Below are 25,649 nucleotides of genomic sequence, written 5' to 3'. Positions count from 1 at the left end.
CTAACGAACTGTCCTGTTTTTGCGTCCAGGCTTTCACGACATAAATTAAAATATCGCACATAAGCACAGCGTAACAGCGGCTTAAATTTAAGTTACAATAATAATCTTAAAAAAAAAAAAGAAAGAAAAAAAAAAGTGTAATAATGCATGGCTATGTCGTACCGTCGCGTATCGGTACTTTTGCCTGTACCACCCTACAATCAGAATTCAGCGTTTATTCTGGAAAAAAAATCATGTAAAAAAAAAAAAAATATGTAAAAAACCTGGAATTAATAAACAAAGGTTTAAAAAAATCAACAATTAAACAAGGGATTGAGATGACCAACCCCGGTCACGCTGCGAACTTCGAACGCGGAAGAGTCGAGCCGTGGCCATGATGGGTGATTCCAGGAATCGGTCGCGTATGGCAGGATCTGCCATGCTTTACCGATCCCAGCCGCGCCGATTTCCGTCAACAGGCACAGTAACGGAGATATTTGGAACAGAAGCAGCCGCATATTCGTCTATCTGAAATTAAAGAGATGATTTCATGTAGAAGATACAAATTCGTTCCCTGATATTGAAATGCCGAACACGAGGAAAATGAGACATGCAAATGACAAAGTCGATGATCAATAGGAAGATAACATAAACAATTGTAGATTGCAAGGAAAATTTTGAAAAATGATACGTGTTCTAATAATAGAATATAAATAATAAAAAGGAGAATGTAATTGCCATTCTTCTATGTATTTTAATTTATGAGACGTAACTTCTGAATGACCTGTAATGCCCGTTTCCGCGGCATTATGCGCCGAGTTCCGGACTACGCGTAGATCCGGTAGCGCGATTGTTCACTCGACTATATTTACCATAGCGAAATCGAACCTCCCGCGAAATCGAACTAGAATTCGACTCGACACGCGTACGCGCGCAACCACTGAAAGTTCAACGCACCAGTACCGTCAGACGATTCGAAACTTGTGAATCATCTGCTAACGATACGTATCCACCGTCAAAATTTTTCATTGCAATAATTTTTCATAACGTTGCAACGATCGCTATATTTTCAATATACATGTATGATCGTAATAAAGAGTGTTTACTCTTCTTAGACTGTTATTTGTACAACATTATACGGAAATGTATGTTTTACGTGATATGGCTTCTCTCGACGCGTGGATCCATTTGGAAAACTGCTATATTTATGGTAACTTAATCGTTAAAATAACATAAGAACACGTAAAACCGACTCAAAGTTGTAAAAACATGCTTGATACAACTCAAGTGTATTATATACGTTTGAAGCATCACCGCCCATTACTACACCATCAACATCAATCATGTTCTACACCACGGTCATTCTTCTGCAAAAAACGATAATTAAAAGAGAAAGAGAAAGAAGAATTACTGCACAAACTTCGACAACCATGGGACTTCCGTATACATATACAACAATGAGATCACCGTGAAATTGTCTTATCTTGTTCTTTTAATCGCGAAAAATCTGTCCGTAAGTTCGTGGACCGTGTCGAACAGAACGCTATATACGAGGTAGAACGGGTTTTTGTCCGACTGTTGCACGGTTAAGAGCACGACGAGCAACATTGTTCGTGGCGATAAAATGAAGGTAAAAAAATGCAACGAGGAAACAAAGGATAGAACGTCTAGACATAGCGGAACAAATCTTCGGCAGGAAGATCTTCTCCGTTAACATCGACTCCGCACAGTTACGCTCGCTCTTTTACAGTTAGCCTCGCGGACCTGTCTTAATTTGTAACTACGTTTCGGGACATCCTCAACACGTTCCCCAACGCGTAGGTTTCATACGACAAATTCAATGTCATAGTGGTTTAAGTCGTAATTCCGAATGTTTGAATTCATTTTTACTCTCAAACATATCTTCCCTTTGGTTTCAGAACCGATTAAGTCGTAACTTTATTCTCTACCATTTCTGTTTCCACGGTTTGAACAGATGTAATCTATTTTTACGGTAACAAACACAGAAGATTATTTGATGAAAACTGGCAATGGCCTAACTTACACCACTATGATTCTCAACCCTGTTTTCCAAATTGTGTTATATAATATTTTATGAAATGTTGGTGCCATACAGGATGAAACGATCTTAGGCGAATCAAACATCTTATTTTCCCTTACGCCATTCAAATTATAAAATATGCAAACTTTTTAACATTTAACTTCGCTGTCTCATTATGTCGATTCCGTCAACTGTACGTATGCTGATGAACAGTAGTTAATTGTCGGTTTCACGATGGGATTTCGAAGAGGAAATTGGATAACGGATAGGTGAGGGGCTCTGAAGTAGGATAAGAACGTAATTGTAACTCGACTTTTAATGATTTATTGCCTAGCTAGCGGGATCGAGAGCGTGACTGGTGATGTAAGATACTGAGGAAAGTTAATTAAACTTAGCTTCATTACGTAGAGTAAATAAGATGTTTGATTGCAGTAGAAATTGTCACATATTTGATAAATGTTAGATTTCTATATATAAGAAAAATGTATAAAAGATATGTAAGAGTATAAGACTATTCCTAAGAAAGGTAAATTATGGGTTTTTCATCAAATGTTTGAATCAACTTTGTTAAAGCATTCCCTAATTTAACCATTTAGATGTTAACTATCGAGAAACCAGTCCAGTGTGTCGTATATCTCATCATTTACATAGGAACAAAATCTCCACGTTCAGGCTGTACAGTTAATTGAAATTAAAGGCAAACACTGTAACTCTGGCACAACTGTCCTTATTTTCGCAACTAATTACCATTTGTCCCATTTCATTAAAACTTTTTAACAGCCGGTAAATAAATTGATGGAATTTCCTCGGTTCAATTTATGAGTGATGAAAATCAAAATTACTTAAAAGTACCATTCCTCGATATCTCCAAAAATATGTCATTTCTAACCGTATAATAATCTATAAGCAGAGAAATGTCAATGAAAATTTAAGACGAAAAAGAGGTAAATTTACCTGAATTCCAGAGCGCGGCCGGCTTTCAAATGTCGTTGACTGTTCAGAGTTACCACGCTTACTACGGTCCGTGAACTACGGCTTCCCGGTTTACCCCGGCTTCGTATCTGCATACCGTGTGCTGTTGTCGCCGCTAAAACACGCTCACCCCTCTACTCGCGGACTTAACTACCGTTCTCAATTGGTCGCTGTTTTTAACTGTAGTTCTTGTTCCGAAAGATAGGTAAATCGCTTCCTCTATGATCTACGAGCCAACACAATCAAAGATGATCGTTTAAAGTAGCTTATAGGAACAGGCAGACTACGGGCACATTTACGCTCCGATCGTGTGTAGAACGCTAAAAGGTAGAATTCTGAAAACTGTAGAACAAACGAGCGATAGTATTGCTAAAAAGACAAGTTAAGAGTACATAAATATGTAGTAAGAGGAAAGAAAAGATCTTCAACTGACAAACAAGTAATTGTGTCTATCATCATTTCGTCAATGCGGTTAAGGATAGTTATATACATTTATACATTACATTCTAAGAGTTACAGTTGCATGAAACAAAGGAGAAAGTGATGGGAGCAACTTACCTGCTCATTTATCCTCTGCACGTTCGGAGATGCGCATTAACATTATCATAATCGCTCAGTTGAATTATGCTTGTATTAGTATGTTTTATCTTCTTCGTTAATACATAAGAAGTACTTCAATATCGAAATAATCTGTGAAATCTAAGTTACATATAAATATATATACTTTCAATGTGATTATCAATAGTTTAGTTTATTTAATTCAACATATGTATATTTTCATGAAAACAAAAGTACGTCAAATTTTAACGAGCAATAGCTTTCGTTTTACATCTCTATACGGTAATTTGCAGGATGCAAAAAGAAAAATAGAGAGTCTGATCTGAAAATAGAATGATCTTGAATAAATTGTAAAGGACATAATAGCGCTGTCATGCGCTATGGTGCATAAACTAGGGTAGAATTAAAAGCGTAGTAGAATGCAGATCGTTAACAAATAAAAATTAATCTAGGTGTTATTAAAGAAATTTGTTTCACCTTTTAAACTTTTTGATGATTGGTTTACTTTGAATATTTTGCATATTTTTGCATATCATGAGCATTTTGTACATTTCCATACATTCAAATTTTCTATGAATATAAAATGATCCGCACTCTACTTCATAGTATACTCTATACGTTTAAAATGCTCCATTAGAAGCTTAAATCTATCAAAATACAGCTCCTAAGGAAATGTGTACTTTCACATGAACACATAATATCGATCTTCTGATTGAAACGTATAGACAGGTATATACTAGCATAAGCCACCTTCGGCATTTGACTGCATGGTGCAGCACTACTCTCTCTGGGATATCCTAGCCACTTTCGGCATTTGGCCGTATGGTGCAGCACTAGCTCTGTAACATAGAAAACCATAGGCGTCAGTTCTTCTTATTTCCTCTCTCATATATGTTTACTTTAATGTCACTTATTCAGGCGCTTGATATATTGTCGGAATGAAATTTTAGTAATGTGCAAGTAATTGTGAGTAGATTAATAAAGTATAATAAGATATTAGATTCATGTACATAGTTTCAAGTGACATCAATCTTTATGTCTAGTATATACATGTGTATTGATCTATAAGTCAGTGTTAAAATAACAAACAAATGGCAGAAGAAGGAAAGAAGATTTCCTTCGGTTTTGCAAAATCTATTAAGAAATCTATTAAGAAAAAATGCTATTCCACAAGAAAAAAAGAAAGTTGATTACATTGAATGCCTTGATGAAAAAGGTATTAAAGTAATAGGGTGAGTTCAAAAAGTAATATTTATAATCAAGAAACATATAACCTCAACCTAACCTATAAAAATCACCAATAGCGGAATATATATATTTGAAAACAATTTTTTATTTCAGTGAGGAAGAAAAAAAAGATGAACATCTAATTATTCCATTACTAGGTTCAAAAACCTGGCATGATAGAATTGTTAATAAAATAGATGCAGACATTTTCCTTCCGAAGGCAGATAAGGAAAAGGTAGGAGACGCTAGTGTTAACGAGGCAAAATCAAAGCTATCTAATGGAAAAACATCGCCAATAATATCAATAAAGAAAGAGCCAGTTGAAGATAGTGAAAATAAAGTTGTTACTTTAGAAGAGCAAGCGGCGGAAGAAATCATTGAGGAACTTAAGTCAAAGAATGAACATGAAAATAAAACAAATGATTTAACTTTACCTTTAGTAGAAGATGAATCATTAAGAGGCAAAGAACAGGTACGTTATCAACATATTGATGTGCAATGCACAGATGTATTACATTTGCATATTATAAATATTGTTTTTTATTCTTCAGTCTACTTTAGAAGATTATGAAAAAATTCCTATTGATGCTTTTGGTGTAGCAATGTTACGGGGAATGGGATGGCAACCAGGAAAGGGAAATGGTTGAAATGAAAAGTATGAATTTTATTCTAGATTAAATTAATTATATGTGTTTAATACATCACTTATTGGAAAGTAAACAGAGAACATCATTTTTTATTTCACAATCGTTTATTCTAACTATAACAGATTAGTAGCAGCTGTGATACCAGAATTACGACCAAAAGGTATGGGTCTTGGAGCAGACAAAGTAGCATTGCAGAAGAAAAATACAGATTCCAAAAAAGAAGAGGAAGAAGTTAAAATCGAGAAAGGAACATTTGTGAAAATTATAGCTGGAAAACAAAGTAATAATTATGGTCAAATAGAAGGATTCGATGATGATGCAGGAAGGCTCATAATAAACCTAGCTCTTGGTGGAAATATAATATCTGTAAATGAATTTATGGTACAGACAGTGACTAAATCAGAATATTCTAAGAACTCAAAAGTTCTAAGTTAGTATGAAGTGTTAGTTTTTCATTAAGGGACTTTTAAGAAAATAAATTTGAATTGACATACACATATAAAGACATAATCAGACATGTAGAAAAACTAATTCAAGAGTACCTGTAAGTGTGTTGTCGCATGCAATTTTTTAAACGTCCCTTCTAATTTTATATAAAATATGATAAATGTAGATCGGTCCGTCGTGTCCAGTAGTTGGGTGACTAGTGGGTTGTGGTGGTTGTTGACTCTTGTGTTATATCTGCTTCTGGACTTGTGTATTTCATCTTTGACTGTAGGTATCTTGAGGTCACGGTGGATTGTTTCGTTGGTAACATACCAGGGTGCATTTGATAGGGATCTTAGCGTTTTCGATTGGAAGCGTTGGAGTATTTCAATGTTGGAATTACTTGCTGTTCCCCATAGTTGGATTCCGTAGGTCCAGACAGGTTTTATTACGGCCTTGTAGAGGGTTATTTTGTTCTGTATGTTTAGCTTGGAGCGTCGGCCCGTGAGCCAATAGAATTTTCTTAGTTTTTCCTTTAGTTGCTTTGTTTTTTCTGAGATATGTTTTTTCCAAGTTAGCCTCCTGTCCAGGCTCATGCCCAGGTATCTTACGGAGTCCTTGCTTGGGATTATTGTGTTGTTAATGGTGACCTGGGGGCAGGTTTGTTTTCGGAGCGTGAAGGTTACATGAGAGGATTTTTTTCGTTTATTTTGAAGCCTCATTTTTCGAACCACTTTTCCATGGAGTCGAGACTTCGCTGGAGAGTGGATGAGGCAATTGCCGGGTCTGCGTGGGTAGCTAATAGTGCTGTGTCGTCGGCAAATGTTGCTATTGTTACCTCGTTTGATATAGGTAAGTCGGCAGTGTAGATGGAGAACAGTAGGGGTCCGAGGACACTACCTTGGAGGAGGTAGTGGTGGTTTGGTGGCGGGCCTGCGATTTCCATGGCGTCGTTTGAGGATTCCAATATTGCGAACCTGTTATGAGTGTTAATTTGTGTTATTGGCTGTTCGTTCGAGTTTGGTTCAATTTTGCGTTTTTTCGCCTTATTGGCGTCGTTGGCACGGGGGGATCTGCTGCACTTCTGCCACGGGGGGGGGGGGGGTAGAGCGGGGTAGTTGTGAGTTTGCACAGGCGAGCCTGGTCGTGTTTGCTGGGCGATCATCGAGCTAGCTATTTCAATATGAATAACTAGTCGTGAGGCTATGAGGCAAGGTTCGGGTTGGGGTTAGGTGCGTAGGCTTTTCTTCTGCCTGGCGGATAGGAAACACTTGGGAGGGTAAGAGCACGCTGTGTTCACTTTCGACGGTTGGGTGACACGTGTTACTTTCGAACTTCACTGGGCACTAGAGACACGTCTGCACGCTTCGGCACTCAACAGCGAACTGTTCCAGAGCGAATGACAATCAATTATACGTCGCCTGTATATCACCGGCTCGTGTTCCTTCAGCAAGTTATGTCGCATGGGGACATACACAGTTGACAAATCTCTGGGGGAAAATCCTTTATGATTTGGAAACTCAGGAAAATATGGTGGTCACCGATATCGGTAATTTCCAGCTTAACATTAAAAGCGAGAAATCCATGATGTAATTAACTTTTAGTCTCGTTGGTTCATCGATTTTGCCGGCTCCCTCTGTATTTGCTGAATTTATTAGCAAGCATTACTTATTACTTCGTATGTTTTTCTTTTCTCTCAGATTTGAAAGTTGTTGAGGAAGTAAGGGCTCAGATATCTACATTTTCTCAAAGACGTACGGATTTGTACGACACTGTCTATAAAAATGAGTAACTCTACACTGAAACAGAATATGTTTTCTTATAATATTTCTACTACAATACCGTTTTGTTATGAATTATTACTAATTACTTATCATTTGTACTAAATGAATAACTCAATTAAGAAAACCAAAATGTTATAAATAATAATCTGTATATCTTGCGTATCAATATGTAATTGGATATTGTAATAATATTGGAATGTCTTTGATCAGGGATATGATAAAGAACACGCGAAGACTACATTCTTTTGAACATCTTTGATATCCATCATTTATAAAATTAAACATCTTTTTAAATATTTAGATAGATTAATACGTAACTCTTTATATATATAAACATTAATTTGAAGTTACAAGCTTAGAGAAATTGGTCGATTAATATTTATAGATCGGCTGTCTTGATGAAAGGCTTAAAGAAAGCAAATACATAACAATGTCGCAAATATAATTTATAGTTTAACTTCTTTCTTGTATCTGTCTGCCTTTCACGATGTTTTACCAATTACAATAAGTAATTTCGACTTCTTTGCGCTCCGTTTTAACGCATTCGAGACCGAAAGAAATTCATATCAATCAGTAGGCATAATATAGAATTATATATATATATATGTCGGATGCACGTCAGGATTGTGGGTGGGGGTGTTCGGTGTATCTTCGTTGGAATTAGCCATAGGTGCGGTGTAACAATGGTTGAGTTTATTGACACAAATTAGAGAGATTTACAGCGTCGATAGATAATCACAAGGTTTCGATATTCGCGGCACTATGACAATGGTCTCGGCTCCGGCAACGTTTCCGCGGTCAACGGATACTGGACTTTACCCTTCGTTTGCGTCTAAGTTACACTATATGTTAGAGCACGGGGGCAATTATTTCGTATACGAAAGACAGGTCGATTACTGATGAGATCGCACTAGAGAGTGTCTCTCCGTCGCGGTGACGCTGTCGAAGAAAACTATGATGGGTGTGCCTAAGGGCACGAGATCATCGGATTCGCGGAGAAAAGTCTTCGCTCGAAGGGTGAGGGAAATTGACGTTGCTGTTAATTGGTCAATTTCCATGTTGGTGGTTAGAGAAAGATATTAGCTGTCCTTGGGGAAAGTTGCTAGCGAGAAGCGTCGTTCGTGGAAGGATAGATTTCTCTTATCTTCCCGTAGTTGGGGCACAGGCCATTTGTCTATTTGAGAGACTTTGTGTAATTGAAATTTAATATTCGTAGCGGGTCCTCGCCCAGCTAAACATATACTGTGAAGATGCGTTGGCATCTGGCAATCGTCTTACCCGAAGGACAAAGTCTGCGTATGGCGAGCCACGGGACAGAAATCGTTGAAATGTTTACCGTCGTGGCCCGTCCCAAGTATTTCTTTTAAGGAAAGCTATAGAGTTACTTCATGCCTCTGTTAGGTAAAACGTTCATCCCTTGACCGCGACTACGTTCGGCGACCGGTTGTCACCTCGAGCCCGAGCTCACTATCATAAATTTCGAATAAGTACAGTCGGATCGAATTACAACAGTTTCTTAGTGCGGCTATGATGAAATCTGGGTTACAGCGCTAAGGGGGTCCTCCCACCGCTCCAAAGGGGAGGCTCCGACATATATATATATGTCGGAGATGAAAGAACACCGGAACCTTCCCTTCGGAACTTTGGGAAGACCCCCAGTACTGTAATTTAGATTTCACCATAGCCGAATTAAGAAACTGTTGTCATTCGATCCGACTGTACTTATTTGAGATTTATGATAGTGAGCTCGGGCTCGAGGCGACAACCAGTCGCCGAACGTAATCGCGGTCAAGGGATGAACGTTTTGTCTAACAAAGGCATGAAGTAACTCTATAGCTCTCCTTAAAAGAAATACTTGGGACGGGGCACGACGGTAAGCATTTCAACGATTTCTGTCCCGTGCCTCGCCACACGCAGACTCTATTCTTTGAGTAAGATGATTACCAGATGTCGACGCGTCTCCACAGTACATGTTCACCTAGCCCGAGGACCCGCTATAAATCTTAAGATTTGTTTAACTAAAGTCCTTCAAACCGACAAACAGTCCTCGTTCCAACTACGAGAAAATAGGAGAAATCTATTTTTCTCACGAACGACGCTTCCTCTTCTCGAACTCTCTCTTAAGGGCGGCTAGTACCCTTCCCTAACCACCAACATGGAAATTGACCAATTAACAGTAACGCCAATTTCCCTCACTTTCCGAACGAAGGCTTTTTTCCACGAATCCGATGATTTCGGGCCCTTAGGCACACCCATCATAGTTTTCCTCGACAGCGTTACCGTGAACAGTTTGCTGGTGAGTGCCGAGGCGTGCAAACGTGTGTCCAGTGCCCTGCGAAGTCCACAAAACAGCACGTGACCATCCAGTTGCTGCTGAGTGCCGAGACGTGTGTCCAGTGCCCTGTGAAGTTCACAAAACTGCACGTGACGCCCATCTGTCGAAAGCAAATCCAACAAACCTAGCTAAGGGTTAACAGCCTCTCGACTAGTTCTTTCACACTGAATTAACTAGCTCGATGATGGCTCTATCATTCCAAACAGGCTCTCCGGAGCTAAATTATAACACCGCCGTTTTTCCTCCCCCGTGGCAAGGGGGCAACACATCTATCCTGGTAAACGATCATCACTCGAAAAAACGCAAGCTGGAACCAAGCAAGACAAATGTGAATAAGAGTCAAACTAAACCACCAGCCAGCCAGGTGACCACCTTCAATAGATTCTCAATACTGGAGTCTACGGAAAACTCCATGAATACAACCGAAAAGGTAAATAATCTCCATACTCAAAGAATTCCCCCTCCTCCACCAATATTCATTGACGACGTAATCGACATACAGTCAATGATAAGGACCATTGAAAAAGACATCAGCAAAGAGGACTACAAGTTAAAAATTAACAACAACCACGTGAAAATTCTGCCGACCCAGCCAGACGCCTGTAGAAAGTTAACTAAGTTGCTAAAAACGTTAAACGCTAAATTCCACACATATCAGCTCAAAGAAGAAAGACCTTTTCGTGTGGTGCTACGCAACATCCACCACTCAGTCGACCTAGATGAACTAAAGTACGAACTTCAAAATCTTGGCCATGAGGTAACAAACATAAGCAACATTAAACATAGAATCTCAAGAAACCCACTATCACTATTCTTCATAGATTTAAAACAAAAAGGGAACAACAAAGAAATCTACAACGTCAACCGGCTGATGAACTCCATAGTTAAGTTCGAACCACCTCTTGTAAAGAAAGAAATAGTACAATGTAAAAGGTGCCAAAGGTACGGCCACATGCAGAAATACTGCAACCATAACTTCCGGTGCGTAAAATGTGCAGATAATCACCCCACTGACCAATACACTAAATCCCCCGAAACCCCCGCTAAGTGCATCCACTGTCAAGGAGAGCATCCTGCGAACTACAAAGGATGCTCAGCATATAAAACACTACATAATATTAAGTATCCAAAACTGAGACCCAAGGACATAACCATACAAGAACCTAGACCCCAAAAACTCACCTCACCATCAGTATCCTACGCGCAGGCAACACAAGGAAACGTAAACAACTCGAAAACCCACAGTGTACACACAGAAAATAGAATTCCCACCCCACAAAACACAGACAACTTCACCAGACTCGAAAAACTTATCGAGAAGCAAACTGAGCAAATTAACAATTTGCTGTCACTACTCACACTCTTCATGGACAAATTCATACGCACAGAGGCAAAATAAAACCAATGCGAATAGCTCTGCGGAACGCCAACGGTCTAGCTCAGCACAAATTTGAACTAGAACTATTCTTAAAACAACAGCAAATCGATGTGATGCTCATATCCGAAACCCACTTCACCGATAAAAACTACCTCAAAATACACGGCTACAACTTCTACCACACCCAACACCCCAGCGGAAAGGCCCACGGCGGCACCGGCATTATAATCAAATCAAACATGAAGCACTACGAACTTCCACCATTCCAGAAAGACTACCTCCAAGCAACAAACGTAGCAATAGAAGACTGTCATGGTACAATCACCACTTCAGCTGTATACTGCCCTCCCAGACACTCCATCGCCAAAGAAGACTTTGACGACTTCCTGGACACCCTGGGCAATAGATTCATAGCTGGAGGAGACTACAACGCCAAACACACCCAATGGGGCAGCAGACTGGTTACAGTAAGAGGCAAAAACCTCCTCAACAGCGTAATAACCAACAACCTCAACTACCTTACCACATACGAACCTACACACTGGCCCACCGACACAAACAAAATACCCGATCTCCTTGATTTCCTCATAACTAAAAATATCTCGTCAAGACACGTCCAAATCAATTCCTCGGCTGATCTCTCCTCTGATCATTCCCCCGTGATAGTAACAGTCAGTTCAACTATCATCGAGAATACACCTAATGGCTCCATACATAACCAACACACCAACTGGCAGCTCTTTAGAGAAGTCTTTACACACACAACTTCAGCCTCAACTTCACTAAAAACCAATGAAGAAATCGAAGCAGCCACGGAATACCTAAACACGAGCATAATAAACGCTATCCGCTTCTCCACACCGGCAAAAACGTCCATCGGCAATCAGGAATACCCCCAGTACATATTAAAAAAAATAGCAGAAAAACGTAGACTAAGAAGGATATGGCAGACCCATAGAACACCGGAGGACAAACGCAAACTAAACAACGCAACTAGAAAACTATCCAAAACTATAAAAAACTACAATAATGACCGTTTTAACAAATATCTCGTCAGCTTGTCCCCCACAGCCGACTCCAACTACTCACTATGGAAGGCCTCCAGGAAACTCACGCGCCTCCCACAAATAATACCTCCAATCCGCCGTCCGCAGGGTGGATGGGCGCGTAGCCCTATAGAAAAAGCCAACCTATTTGCCAAACACTTGACTGAAGTATTCCAATCCCATTCCTCCATAGCTGCAGCGGACGTTACCGAATATCTGCACACTCCCTTCCAAATGTCCCCTCCTATTGAACCCTTCACTTCTTCAGAGATCATAGAAGCAATCAGTCGCCTAAACCCCAAGAAAGCAGCAGGTCACGACCTAATAGGCAATAAAGCAATCAAGGAACTTCCCATAAAAGGGATTGCACTCATCGCATCAATCTTTAACGCTATCTTCCGCCTTGAACACTTTCCTCAGGCGTGGAAAATCTCACTGATCACCCTCATCCCTAAACCCGGTAAACCAATATATGAAACCAGCTCCTATCGCCCAATCAGTCTTTTACCTATCCTGTCTAAACTATTCGAGAGGATGTTCACGAATCGTCTCCTTCCACTCCTAGAAGAATTGAAAACACTCCCAGATCACCAATTCGGCTTCCGAAAACAACACTCAACAGTAGAGCAAATCCACCGCATAACCCACATGATCAGCCAAACCCTTGAAAAGAAAAAATACTGCTCAGCGGTATTCCTAGACATCCAACAGGCATTCGACAAAGTATGGCATGAAGGGCTACTCTACAAGCTTAAAAAGATCCTACCCCACCCATACTACTCCATCTTAAAATCCTACCTAACCAACAGACAATTCATAGTTAAATGCCTAGGCGCCACTTCCGCAACATTCCCAATAGAATCCGGCATACCCCAAGGTAGTGTCCTCGGACCCCTACTGTTCTCCATCTACACTGCCGACTTACCTATATCAAACGAGGTAACAATAGCAACATTTGCCGATGACACAGCACTATTAGCTACCCACGCAGACCCGGCAATTGCCTCATCCACTCTCCAGCGAAGTCTCGACTCCATGGAAAAGTGGTTCGAAAAATGAGGCTTCAAAATAAACGAAAAAAATCCTCTCATGTAACCTTCACGCTCCGAAAACAAACCTGCCCCCAGGTCACCATTAACAACACAATAATCCCAAGCAAGGACTCCGTAAGATACCTGGGCATGAGCCTGGACAGGAGGCTAACTTGGAAAAAACATATCTCAGAAAAAACAAAGCAACTAAAGGAAAAACTAAGAAAATTCTATTGGCTCACGGGCCGACGCTCCAAGCTAAACATACAGAACAAAATAACCCTCTACAAGGCCGTAATAAAACCTGTCTGGACCTACGGAATCCAACTATGGGGAACAGCAAGTAATTCCAACATTGAAATACTCCAACGCTTTCAATCGAAAACGCTAAGATCCCTATGAAATGCACCCTGATATGTTACCAACGAAACAATCCACCGTGACCTCAAGATACCTACAGTCAAAGATGAAATACACAAGTCCAGAAGCAGATATAACACAAGAGTCAACAACCACCACAACCCACTAGTCACCCAACTACTGGACACGACGGACCAGATCCGCAGACTAAAAAGAAAATACCCTCTAGATTAAATCCTTAGTTTCTACTAGAACCAACAATATAAAAGTATTATGATCCATGTCATTGTATCACGTCAAATTAAATTAATTACTGAAAATTCTCAACGAGAATTGATTGTAAATATTCTAATAAAAAAAAAAAAAAAAAAAATCTCTAAAAAATTCGATGAAAATTCTCATGAAACATCAATTGAAACAATTAAACGCAACAGAGAATGGGTATAATCATATAATTCCTCCCCATTTCAAAATTCATTCATATACATCGATGTTTGTTTTCATATTTGTTTTATGTGTGAAGAATACGTATTTATTGGCATAAAAATATTTTCTGTTTCAATTCCTGGTCATTTTAGATCGAAACTTCCAAATATCGTTGATTAAAAATTTTTTAATTTTTAAAATGAAAGGCACTAATTATAGGACAAAAAGTTGTTTCAATTATTTGAACATTCTGCTTCATTCCTACAATAACATATTTTATTTTAAATTAAAACAAGAATCAATACTATTGTGTATAAGTTTAATGGAGTGACACAGGTGATTTGTAGCTAACACTGTAGCTAACATAGTTTCTGCAATATACCCTTTAATCGAGTAGAAATAAGGGGATTTTAGAAATTTCTATTAACCGACAGTATTGTCAACAAGTTTTAACAATGACTGAAGGTTGCAAAATTAAATATAAAATGATTGATTAATAGCATATGCAGTGTTAAATTTGTAAATAAGCAGTTTATCTTTTAAGAATAACAAAGACACCAGAAAATAAAGATAATATTCTAATTATATTGCAAACTAACGAATAATGTAAAGAATTTATTTTTGTTATCTATATCACAGATTTTAGGTAAAATATTAATTTACTTATTACTAGGAGATTGAATTTGAAATATAATTATAATTTATAAGGGACACCTTTAAACTAGCAGATATTTGGTAGCAGTTCTCTAGCCTTTGTACAATATAACACAGTTCGATTTAATTGAATTTAATCCCTTTGACCAGCCAGTTTCCAATTTCATTTATGGCATAATCTCCTGACAATTTCATACCCTTCAAAAGAAACACGATTTTCTATTATTGTTTTACAATCGCGGAATATGATCAGTGTTTCAATTAAGCTCCACTGTTTTAATTTCCCGTCTACGCACGATGTGGTTACACCGTTTTTTTTGTTGTTTTCAGATACAAGTGACGAGAAATTATGAAATGATATTTTAAATTTAAACTGATTTCATTCATTGATTTATTGTACCGACAATGGTAACTTGTTTAAATAAAGATTTTATAAATAAAATATTTAAGGTCTAAAATAATAAATAAACACATGTGAAAACATTAAAGCTGTTATCCTTATTCATGGTCTTGTTGGAACGTGTTTAACGAGTGTAACGTAGGCGTGAAAACGAAAACGTTGAGACTCTTGTGGCGTAAAAAGACTGAATTCCTCATAAAAATACAAGAAACGAGAGAAAACGTGCAGATAGTTTATTCTCGACCTTGGATACATAAAACCAAAAAGAAAAAAAAAAAGAAAAAGAAAAGAAAAAGAAAAAGGAACAAAAATTTTTATTGGTTATTTACCGAAACTCATTGTATCATTTTTATTACTCTATATAAAACGTAGAATCATATACTGACGAATGTTATTTCGAATTTCTAACTTCAGAACGATAATTACATATTTGAAATTACCAATAAGTGGTAATAGCATTAAAAATATGGAATATTCAACGAGATGAAATATAGGTAAGGTATTTAAAAGAAAAAAGATTGAAACGTTCGATGTAAAACAATGAAATTAAATGATTGGATTTGAAAACTTGATTCGGTTTAATAATTCGATGAAAAAAGTATTCATCCTATGAAAAAAGAATTCATGTTCCTGTCGATATATCAACGACGTGCGCCGTTACTTCCGACTGCTCTGCAATTCAAATGCAATACTCGAATATACATGGCGAAAGAAATGGAAATTGAGCAATTTAAGGGAACGAATTACTCTCGCGTCCACGTAACTTCAAAATGTTTCACGTGTCCGTGTTTGCGAAACGAAATTCGTCGTTGTCCAACTAACGCGCTTGCTGATGCTACGTTCACTTTGTTGCATATAGGGCTTAAATATATGAACAAATAGAACGGCGCAACTGTCACTAGCGTAATTTTTAAAGTGAATTAATGCATAATCTCGTCATCTACGTTTGACCATGATTATGGCAGTGATCATTGTTATATACGAATTTTCGTGCAATATATGTGAAAATTCGTGGTTGTCCAACTAACACGCTTGCAGATGCTACGTTCACTTTGTTGCATATAGGGCTTAAATATATGAACAAATAGAACGGCGCAACTGTCACTAGCGTAATTTTTAAAGTGAATTAATGCATAATCTCGTCATCTACGTTTGACCATGATTATGGCAGTGATCATTGTTATATACGAATCTTCGTGCAATATATGTGAAAATTCGTGGTTGTCCAATTAACACGCTTGCTGATGCTACGTTCACTTTGTTGCATATAGGGCTTAAATATATGAACAAATAGTACTGCGCAAGTGTCACTAGCGTAATCTTAACGTGTTAAAGTGAATCAATACATAACTTCGTCATCTACGTTTGTCCATGACTACGGCAGTGGTCATTGATATATGTGAAGCTTCGTGGAGTAGATGTGAAAATTCGTCGTTGTCCGGTTAACACGCTTGCAGATGCTCCGTTCACTTTGTTCCATATAGGGCTCAAATATGTGAACAAATAGAATGGAGCAACTGTCATTAGCGTAATTTTAACGCGTTAAAATAAATTAATGTATAATTTCGTCATTTACGTTTGATCTACGTTTTTTCATCTACGTCATCTACGGCACCTACGCGAATCTTATTGATTACGTCTTTGGCAGTGTTCGTTGCTATAAATGAAACTTAATAGTTGTTGAAACCACTCGAAAGTCGTGTTCCTAAATCATTCCCTCGCCTCGTATCGTGTTCATCAAATGGAAAAGGAGATTGTGTTTTAATGAAATCGCTTGTTACTATCAATCTTGCTGTGTCACTCGCATAGGAGAAGAAAATGAGGAAGGAGAAAAAAATTAAGGTAAGGTCATCAATGAGCAAAATGTTTAATGTACATTAAAATTGAGTCCGCTGCAACCCTCGTGACTTTTAAAATTCCATACGTATATTGTTATACGTAACATTGCCATATTAAATATATTCGATCAAATATTCAATCTCGTTCCCTGAAAGCTGTTCCTGGATATCTGGTTGGATACTTTACGCACGGAAATACAGAGTGTGAACAGTAACAAACCCTCTATGTAGTGTTTTTGCTTTGCTCTTTTGAACAGGTAGATGACATTTTGCTTCGAAAAACGGATATATGTTCCACGGATATGCACATACAGAGTATGTGTATCGATATACACATTGATATACACCTTTGTACAAAGTGCCAAAAAAGTATTTATCGCGGTTTTTTTTCAAGCCATTCTACACCTTCGATTTGATGAAAATTGGTTAAATAAGTGTAGCGCAAAATTGATCTTGACTACAATTTTCAGTGTCAAATTGTTTTTCTATTGCATCATATAGTGCTCATTAGAAAGGAAAGTTCCGTTCTTTTAGAAAAAATGTTTGCAATTTCATTAATACTTAGACTGATTTTATTCATATTTTAAGGTCAAATATGGAATACAATAACATCAATACTAATATCTACTTTTTTGTGCGAATTACTTTATATTTCAATCTTCCTTGATATGCAGTGACAAGCAAAAGTGTAAACACAGCCCGTTGATTTTATGTAGAAAGCGAATGTCGAAGGTATAATGAGAAAAGAGCATTATTTGACCATTCCACAAAATAATTTACCTAAATAGTAGTTAATTCTATTGGATATAATAAACGTGAAGTAGTACTAGTGGACGAAATACTATGTTGAAACCTTGATTCGACGAGTATAATTAATGTGTAAAACTGTAAACGTGGTTTGAGATGTCCATTTTTGTAAAATGTTTTGTACATTATTAATGTTAATGAAAATTAATTATTACATTTCGTTAATAATAACTTGTAGTTACTGTTACCTAATCTTTACCGATCACTTGAAAAATTAGTCTTTTACATTTATGTGTTTACTTTTTTCGCTCGTCGCAGTACATGTTTAAGTCAGATATGAAATATCTGGCGTATTCCAGCGGCTTTAATTAAATCTAAGATGTTGATATCCTTAATATTGAGAATGTGTTGTTAGTAAAGTAACTATTTCTATCCAAAAACAAGATATCTTTGAGACAACGTGAATTTTCGTTCCAATTTTCTTAACTTACAAGTATAAAATTTTCATTGCATGATACAATCTATCCTACAAAGTTCTTGCACACGACGAAGCTGAGAACATAGATCTTCTTCAAATATTATTTTTCTCACTGCTTCGTGTGGAATTTCTACTCGACGAGATGTTATTAAACGCTTAAAAGCTTATTATTAAACGATAACATACTTTTTCCTACATGAATGAACATGAAAGACGTCGAGTGAGGAATTAGAACAATTGTGGATGGTTGGAAACTATTATGCTGCGATCTACCATTCGTTTTTGCCTATACATACCACGGAACAAAGGATAATTATCACCGAATTCATCCAGAGCACATTTTCTAAGTTTTACTGTATATGATTACGCCCATTATATTATATTATGTTATTACGATGTTATCTAATTAATTGTTGTCTATTTGCTTTGATACTTATATTAACCATTATTTATAACATAATATACTAAATACAATTAGTATAGGGATTAGTATAAGAAATTTTAAACAGCTTTTTTCAAAAGAACGATTATGAACGATTTATAGTACGCCATTATCAAAGAAGATATGTTTGCGTGCGTTATCGATTATACGCTTTTGCCACGTAAACATGGAAATTGCGATTCAAAATTGAATTTGCACTGGAAACGGTTGACGTTACGACATCAATAACATATTTCAAAAACACTGATGATATCATACGGAATCAGAGAGATTCTATGAGAAGTTAAACGCATAATCATCCTATTGTAAATAACAGGAACAGAAAGTACACAAGGAATAATACAGAATCGTCCTATCATCCTATCCTATTATACAGGATTGCTTTGATTCGAGCTCAAACATAGGGAAATCTGAAAGAATTTTTCGCAGAATTTCCTTCCCCTTTGAATTGGCTTTTATACAGAACGACTTTAACCTTTTCAAGGAAATACCTATAGAGTGTGACGATCTATGATTTTAAATAGAGGTATATCTGAAAAGAGGTGGATGTAAAACGTAGCGTATAAAACGTAGATCAAATCTTTATTCAAGGTGTGGCGGCACTCGACAAGCCGAAAAATCAGCAGTACCCCGGCAGTGACATCTACAGCCCCCATCTACAGCGGAACAGGCCTACTATCTACTACAACTATAACTCACAACACGGCCACCTCAAAGGATTTTTCTCTTCGCAGAGAACCAGGTTTTCAAGAACGATCGAATATGTATGCACTTGATTTACACGTGAAGTTGTCATTAAAAATATTGTTGCGTTTAAAAAGATAAATATTGATTTAAATTTAATGAAATTGTTAGTCCAATTGTTTTAAGCTTAAAGATATGTAGGTGTCACATTTATATATTGAAAACCTGGGAGCGGCATTAATTAACAAACCTAGTCACGCGCACACGTACTTTAAAACCATGCTTGAAAATCGATATTCCCTGAAACAATGCATTGTTCGCCGCTACCAATTTATTTTCGCACGAAGAATCAGTCCATTCATCGTTGCCGTCACCATCGCTACTGTAATCCATATTACTCGAATAAATTCTATATCTTGATTGGAAAATCGCATATTTTAACGAACTTTCTGTGTGTTTTTTTTTTTTTTATGATTTTAATTGGCAATTTCCGAAATTGAACTATAGCTTGAGAATAAACCGATAATATTTGAGGGTATATATACATACATCATGTTTTTGATGGGTTTTGTAGTAAAATAATTGTAGAAACAGCAAACTTTTTAAGAAAAAATTACCATATTCGAGTAATAAATTATAGAAAATTACCAATGTAATTTAAAACTTAAAAAGAAGAATCTATTACACGTAATAAAGAGAAGGACTTGTTCACGAACGGTAATTCAACAAATACAGTCGTTGCAGAAACATAGTTTTACAAGGGAGAAGAATCTCTCTAGGAACTCGACGATGTCACGTCAAGCGAAAATTCAATAAAGTGATTACTAACCGTATTACCAGCGGCAATCGTGTTACGGCGATTGGTAAATAAGTTAGTCGTCTATTTGGAGAAACGTCGCTGGCAATATCGTCACATTTTAATTACGTCAGCGCTATCAATTGGTCTTGGAAGAAAGTTTTCCATTATGTACTTTTGCCCACGGCGTCGTTCCAACAAATGAGTTCGAGTTTTGAATCGCTTTCTCTTATATCACGAATTTGTAACGGTGCTTCTTCAAACTTTAAACGATTGTAATGAATGCCTTTGCGTACAAAGATTGATACCTGGTTTAACTAGAAGCTTCAGCTAATTAGTGCCCCAGTTAATTTGGATGTTCACTACCACGCCACTTATGAAGTGGCTTCGTGTCCGAGCGGATTTCCTCCACGTAAAAAAAAAAGAAAAAGGAAAAGGAAAAAAAAAGAAAAAGAGGTAGGAAAAAAAGAAAAAGAAAAAGGAAAAAAAATAGAAAAAGAGAAAGGAAAAAAAAGAAAAAGAAAAAAAAACAGTTAATTTGGATGTTCACTACCACGCCACTTAAGAAGTGGCTTCGTGTCCGAGCGAATTATCCCCACGTAAAATAAAAACAAGAAAAAGAAAAAGAAAAAAAAAGAAAAAGAGAAAGGAAAAAAAAAGAAAAAGAAAAAGGAAAAAAAAATAGAAAAAGAGAAAGGAAAAAAAAAGAAAAAGAAAAAAAAAGTTAATTTGGATGTTCACTACCACGCCACTTAAGAAGTGGCTTCGTGTCCGAGCGAATTTTCCCCACGTAAAAAAAAAAGAAAAAGAAAAAGAAAAAAAAAGAAAAAGAAAAAAAAAGTTAATTTGGATGTTCACTACCACGCCACTTAAGAAGTGGCTTCGTGTCCGAGCGAATTTTCCCCACGTAAAAAAAAAAAGAAAAAGAAAAAGAAAAAAAAAGAAAAAGAGAAAGGAAAAAAAAAGAAAAAGAAAAAGGGAAAAAAAAGAAAAAGGGAAAAAAAGAAAAAAAAGTTAATTTGGATGTTATAAAATGTTATATAACCAAGAACTTATCTACTACTTGGTAGTCGCATAAGAGAAGACCGAATTTCGATGGTATAATTAATCAGTATCAACTTACCAGCCCCTAACGAGAAGAAAGTGATAAGGATAATCTGCAAGCAGATGATCATGGCAAGTATTTTCGAGTACGAATTCTTCATGGTTGTAAAATATCAGGAAATTTGTCGCTGTAGAATATGGGAAAATCAGGTGTTTCAATATCAGTTGTGCGGGCACTGGAGTGCGTAGACCAGAAATATCTGCGACAAAAATCAGAATACATTTGTTTTCACATGATTGGGATTAGGTATTGGGTATGATTGGAGTTAGGCTTTGCTAATTGTAGAAAAAGCAAACTTTTTAAGAAAAAATTACCATATTCGAGTAATAAATTATAGAAAATTACCAATGTAATTTAAAACTTAAAAAGAAGAATCTATTACACGTAATAAAGAGAAGGACTTGTTCACGAACGGTAATTCAACAAATACAGTCGTTGCAGAAACATAGTTTTACAAGGGAGAAGAATCTCTCTAGGAACTCGACGATGTCACGTCAAGCGAAAATTCAATAAAGTGATTACTAACCGTATTACCAGCGGCAATCGTGCTACGGCGATTGGTAAATAAGTTAGTCGTCTATTTGGAGAAACGTCGCTGGCAATATCGTCACATTTTAATTACGTCAGCGCTATCAATTGGTCTTGGAAGAAAGTTTTCCATTATGTACTTTTGCCCACGACGTCGTTCCAACAAATGAGTCCGAGTTTTGAATCGCTTTCTCTTATATCACGAATTTGTAACGGTGCTTCTTCAAACTTTAAACGATTGTAATGAATGCCTTTGCGTACAAAGACTGATACCTGGTTTGACTAGAAGCTTCAGCTAATTAGTGCCCTAGTTAATTTGGATGTTCACTACCACGCCACTTAAGAAGTGGCTTCCTGTCCGAGCGGATTTCCCCCACGTAAAAAAAACAAGAAAAAGAAAAAGAAAAAAAAAAGAAAAAGAGAAAGGGAAAAAAAAGAAAAAGAAAAAGGAAAAAAAATAGAAAAAGAGAAAGGAAAAAAAAGAAAAAGAAAAAAAACAGTTAATTTGGATGTTCACTACCACGCCACTTAAGAAGTGGCTTCGTGTCCGAGCGAATTTTCCCCACGTAAAAAAAAAAGAAAAAGAAAAAGAAAAAAAAAGAAAAAGAGAAAGGAAAAAAAAAGAAAAAGAAAAAAAATAATTAATTTGGATGTTCACTGCCACGCCACTTAAGAAGTGTCTTCGTGTCCGAGCGAATTTTCTCCACGTAAAAAAAAAAGAAAAAGAAAAAGGAAAAAAAAAGAAAAAGAGAAAGGAAAAAAAAGAAAAAGAAAAAGGGGAAAAAAAAGAAAAAGAAAAAGGGAAAAAAAAGAAAAAGAAAAAGGGAAAAAAAGAAAAAGAAAAAGGGAAAAAAAGAAGAAAAAGTTAATTTGGATGTTATAAAATGTTATATAACCAAGAAGTTATCTATTACTTGGTAGTCGCATAAGAGAAGACCGAGCCATTGAATCGCTCAAGTAGATTAGCTGATTCGCTTAACGTATTTTTACTTCCGATGACGTAAACAAGAGCAGAAAGTACACAAGTAATAATACAGAAATGTCAAATGTACAGAGGAATAGATTAATAATTTCAGCATTTCTCTGAACAGTTTCGTTGCGATTAAAAAATATACAAAGCTTACGACGTGCTTGTTTAAAAATATTCATATGGAAGAAGATTTCGAATTTGTCACATCAATCGCGATCTCAGCAGGTGTAAATTAATTCGTTCTAATGAACGATTAAATTAAACGGCTCGTGACAAAAATTATCCCTGTCCATGTTTGTCTTTCTAAAACTAATTCAAGGCGAGTTAAATGAATCGCTGTGTACCCTATTCGCGCAGCATGTGTTTTAACGACCAGCATGCAAGCGTTAACGGTGTACTTTAGTTTCTCATGGTTGTGTTAAGCTGGTTGCTCTTAGAATGAGCATATACTTACCAAAGGAGGTGAACAGAAGATAGCCTGGCACCATTTTGGCTCCGAATGGTAACAGAAGCATTGACTGCAAATCGAAGGTCCCGGCACATACATCATTCCATGCGAGACAACTTTTCCTTCGAGATCAGTACAGTTTCCTCTTAAAGCCACTGAAAACGATTACCAGCGTCAATATTTTTGCCACTCGACAATTTTTCGTACTTCGCCGCATATATTCTCCATGTTAGACATACCATAAAATATTTCGTGCAATCGCGTATTCCTGTCTAATGTCAGGAATTCTCTTTCCATAGATCTGCGTTTTCCATATTATCTATTTTGCTTATCAGTAAACATTCTTACAATTTGTGATTAATACTGTACGTACAAGAACGTTAAGTTTTTGACGTTGTAATATTTCACATGAAATAATAATGGCTGTATATCGACTAACTTATTAATTAATTAAATTCGTGTATATCAAGTTTCCTATCATTTAATACTTTCGTGTAACTACAGAGATTTGATACTATCAAATGAAATATAAAACTTGGTAAAAAAACGCGCTTCGTTAGGAAATGAGGGTAATGATGCAAATATTTTTTGTAGCCATTATATAGAATTTCGATGGTATAATTAATCAGTATCAACTTACCAGCCCCTAACGGGAAGAAAGTGATAAAGATAATCTGCAAGCAGATGAGCATTGCAAGTATTTTCGAGTACGAGTTCTTCATGGTTGTAAAATATCAGGAAATTTGTCGCTGTAGAATATGGGAAAATCAGGTGTTTCAATATCAGTTGTGCGGGCACTGGAGTGCGTAGACCAGAAATATCTGCGACAAAAATCAGAATACATTTGTTTTCACATGATTGGATCAATTTTGTGTAGGACTAATCTGACCGAACCTAACACGGGATAATTGTCCAACTTACGACCTTAACAAGCCCGCTTGATTCCCTATAAGCGCTTGAAATTGATGCTTGTATTCTTTCCAGATTAACAAGCTTTGCCGCCCCCCCCCCTTAGATCGTGTTTTCTCAAACAGAAAATATTGGAAGCGTACTCGTTGGCAAAACAGTTCACGGATAGTTCGTCCTCTGCTTGTTATTTGTTACAATACCGTTAACAAATAAATTCATGAAACATAGTGGTATCGCATAAATTGAAAATAAAAGCTTTGCGTATACTTGGGAGTTGAACTTTGGCTATTATACGTGTGTTATATATATATAATACACAATTATATGTACATATATAGAAGATTGCTTAGAATTTGGAGCTTAATAACATATCTCAAAATCATTGACATTAAAGAAGGTGAACCTTACTTGAACGATGAAACGTTTGATCAAATAATGTTCTTCGTTCGATACTAAAGGAAATTGAGAAGAAACATCGAAAATTCGTTAATAAAACGAATTTCTTTGTTTCTGTGAGATAATAAACTTGATATACGTATTGGTTTTTAAAATCAATATAGCTAACCAATGGGCACACTTTTAACAAGGGTGATGGAACATACCAAAAATCTTTCAAGATGGTCTTGGCAACGGAAGAGTCGAAAATATGACAATTATAAATGAAAAATTCTAATATTTTACAGCTGACAACGATAAAGAACTCCAGATATTCTCCTAATTAATTTACAACAAATTCGCGTATATGATCGATAGCTGACGTCATTGTGCCCCACAGCCCTTGTAAAACGATAAGAATTTCCTGGAAAAACTTGTAGCCACGAAATGAAAAAGATGATAAAACTTCTAACAAGAGTACTGAGACGAGCAACTTTGTACTTACCCCTTCGGAGTAGGGAACGTGATTAAACGTCCGCGAGTTCGAAACTTTTGTAAATCACTGGCACGGCCGCTGCTTATGGTGGGAATGTAATAGATATAAGTACAGAGCGCGTGAGCGAACTAAAAACGCGATATAGGGGTAAAGAGAGAGACCGTTCCGTCCTTCTCTAATGCCCGCGTACTTGTACCGGAAATATGTAACAACGGTAAACGAGCGCCGTCAGTGTCCATTAATGTGCATGCCTGATTAAACAAGGACAGGAAATGCCTATATACAGCCTTCTCTTTCTATTTCCATGTCGCATCCATCTTTCTATACAGTAGACAGGACTCGACTATTCCATCATTATATTCGCACCCTGCTTATGTGTGAACCAACATCGCCATGACAACAAATCGTTCGTCTCCTGTTTGATGCTCAGTTTTCAACGGAGTTGAAGGGAAACTTTATAAGAGAAAGGAAGTGACGGATTGTCTCAAAGTAATAAACGAAAATTCTCGTAACTATCGAAAAACGATAGTCAATACAAGGATATCATTATCACATTTAAAACTATCACT

The 25,649-nt window shown here is 36.9% G+C and overlaps 1 protein-coding gene and 3 long non-coding RNA genes across 5 annotated transcripts; 3 read left to right on the top strand and 1 right to left on the bottom strand.

The window, feature by feature from the left end:
- Window positions 1-159: 159 nt before the first annotated feature.
- On the bottom strand, window positions 160-5,981 carry LOC125385729. Of its 2 annotated transcripts, none has more exons than XR_007225298.1 (5): window positions 4,028-4,186; window positions 3,551-3,691; window positions 2,975-3,334; window positions 327-507; window positions 160-219 (listed from the first exon to the last, which is right to left on the bottom strand). It is a non-coding gene; the product is annotated as an uncharacterized LOC125385729 (long non-coding RNA). The 2 variants fall into 2 exon arrangements; XR_007225299.1 differs by lacking the exon at window positions 160-219 and adding an exon at window positions 5,967-5,981 and having other exon boundaries at window positions 4,028-4,389.
- LOC100645358 (G-patch domain and KOW motifs-containing protein) lies at window positions 4,642-5,971 on the top strand. Its single transcript, XM_048409103.1, is given in 5 exon segments — window positions 4,642-4,710; window positions 4,712-4,782; window positions 4,892-5,249; window positions 5,329-5,432; window positions 5,547-5,971. Coding segments are annotated over 5 exon segments (915 nt in total). The 3' UTR covers window positions 5,860-5,971.
- Window positions 5,982-7,111: 1,130 nt separating the features above from the next.
- On the top strand, window positions 7,112-7,620 carry LOC125385733. The gene is made up of 2 exons (XR_007225303.1): window positions 7,112-7,399; window positions 7,551-7,620. It is a non-coding gene; the product is annotated as an uncharacterized LOC125385733 (long non-coding RNA).
- Window positions 7,621-16,272: 8,652 nt separating this feature from the next.
- Window positions 16,273-19,595, top strand: LOC125385736. Its single transcript, XR_007225306.1, has 2 exons — window positions 16,273-17,106; window positions 19,361-19,595. It is a non-coding gene; the product is annotated as an uncharacterized LOC125385736 (long non-coding RNA).
- The last annotated feature ends 6,054 nt before the right edge of the window (window positions 19,596-25,649 follow it).

The sequence above is a fragment of the Bombus terrestris genome, chromosome 10, assembly GCF_910591885.1.
Source record: "Bombus terrestris chromosome 10, iyBomTerr1.2, whole genome shotgun sequence".
Taxonomy (NCBI): domain Eukaryota; kingdom Metazoa; phylum Arthropoda; class Insecta; order Hymenoptera; family Apidae; genus Bombus; species Bombus terrestris.
Note: the sequence above shows the minus strand (reverse complement) of the source record. Positions and strands in the feature narration are given on the sequence as shown.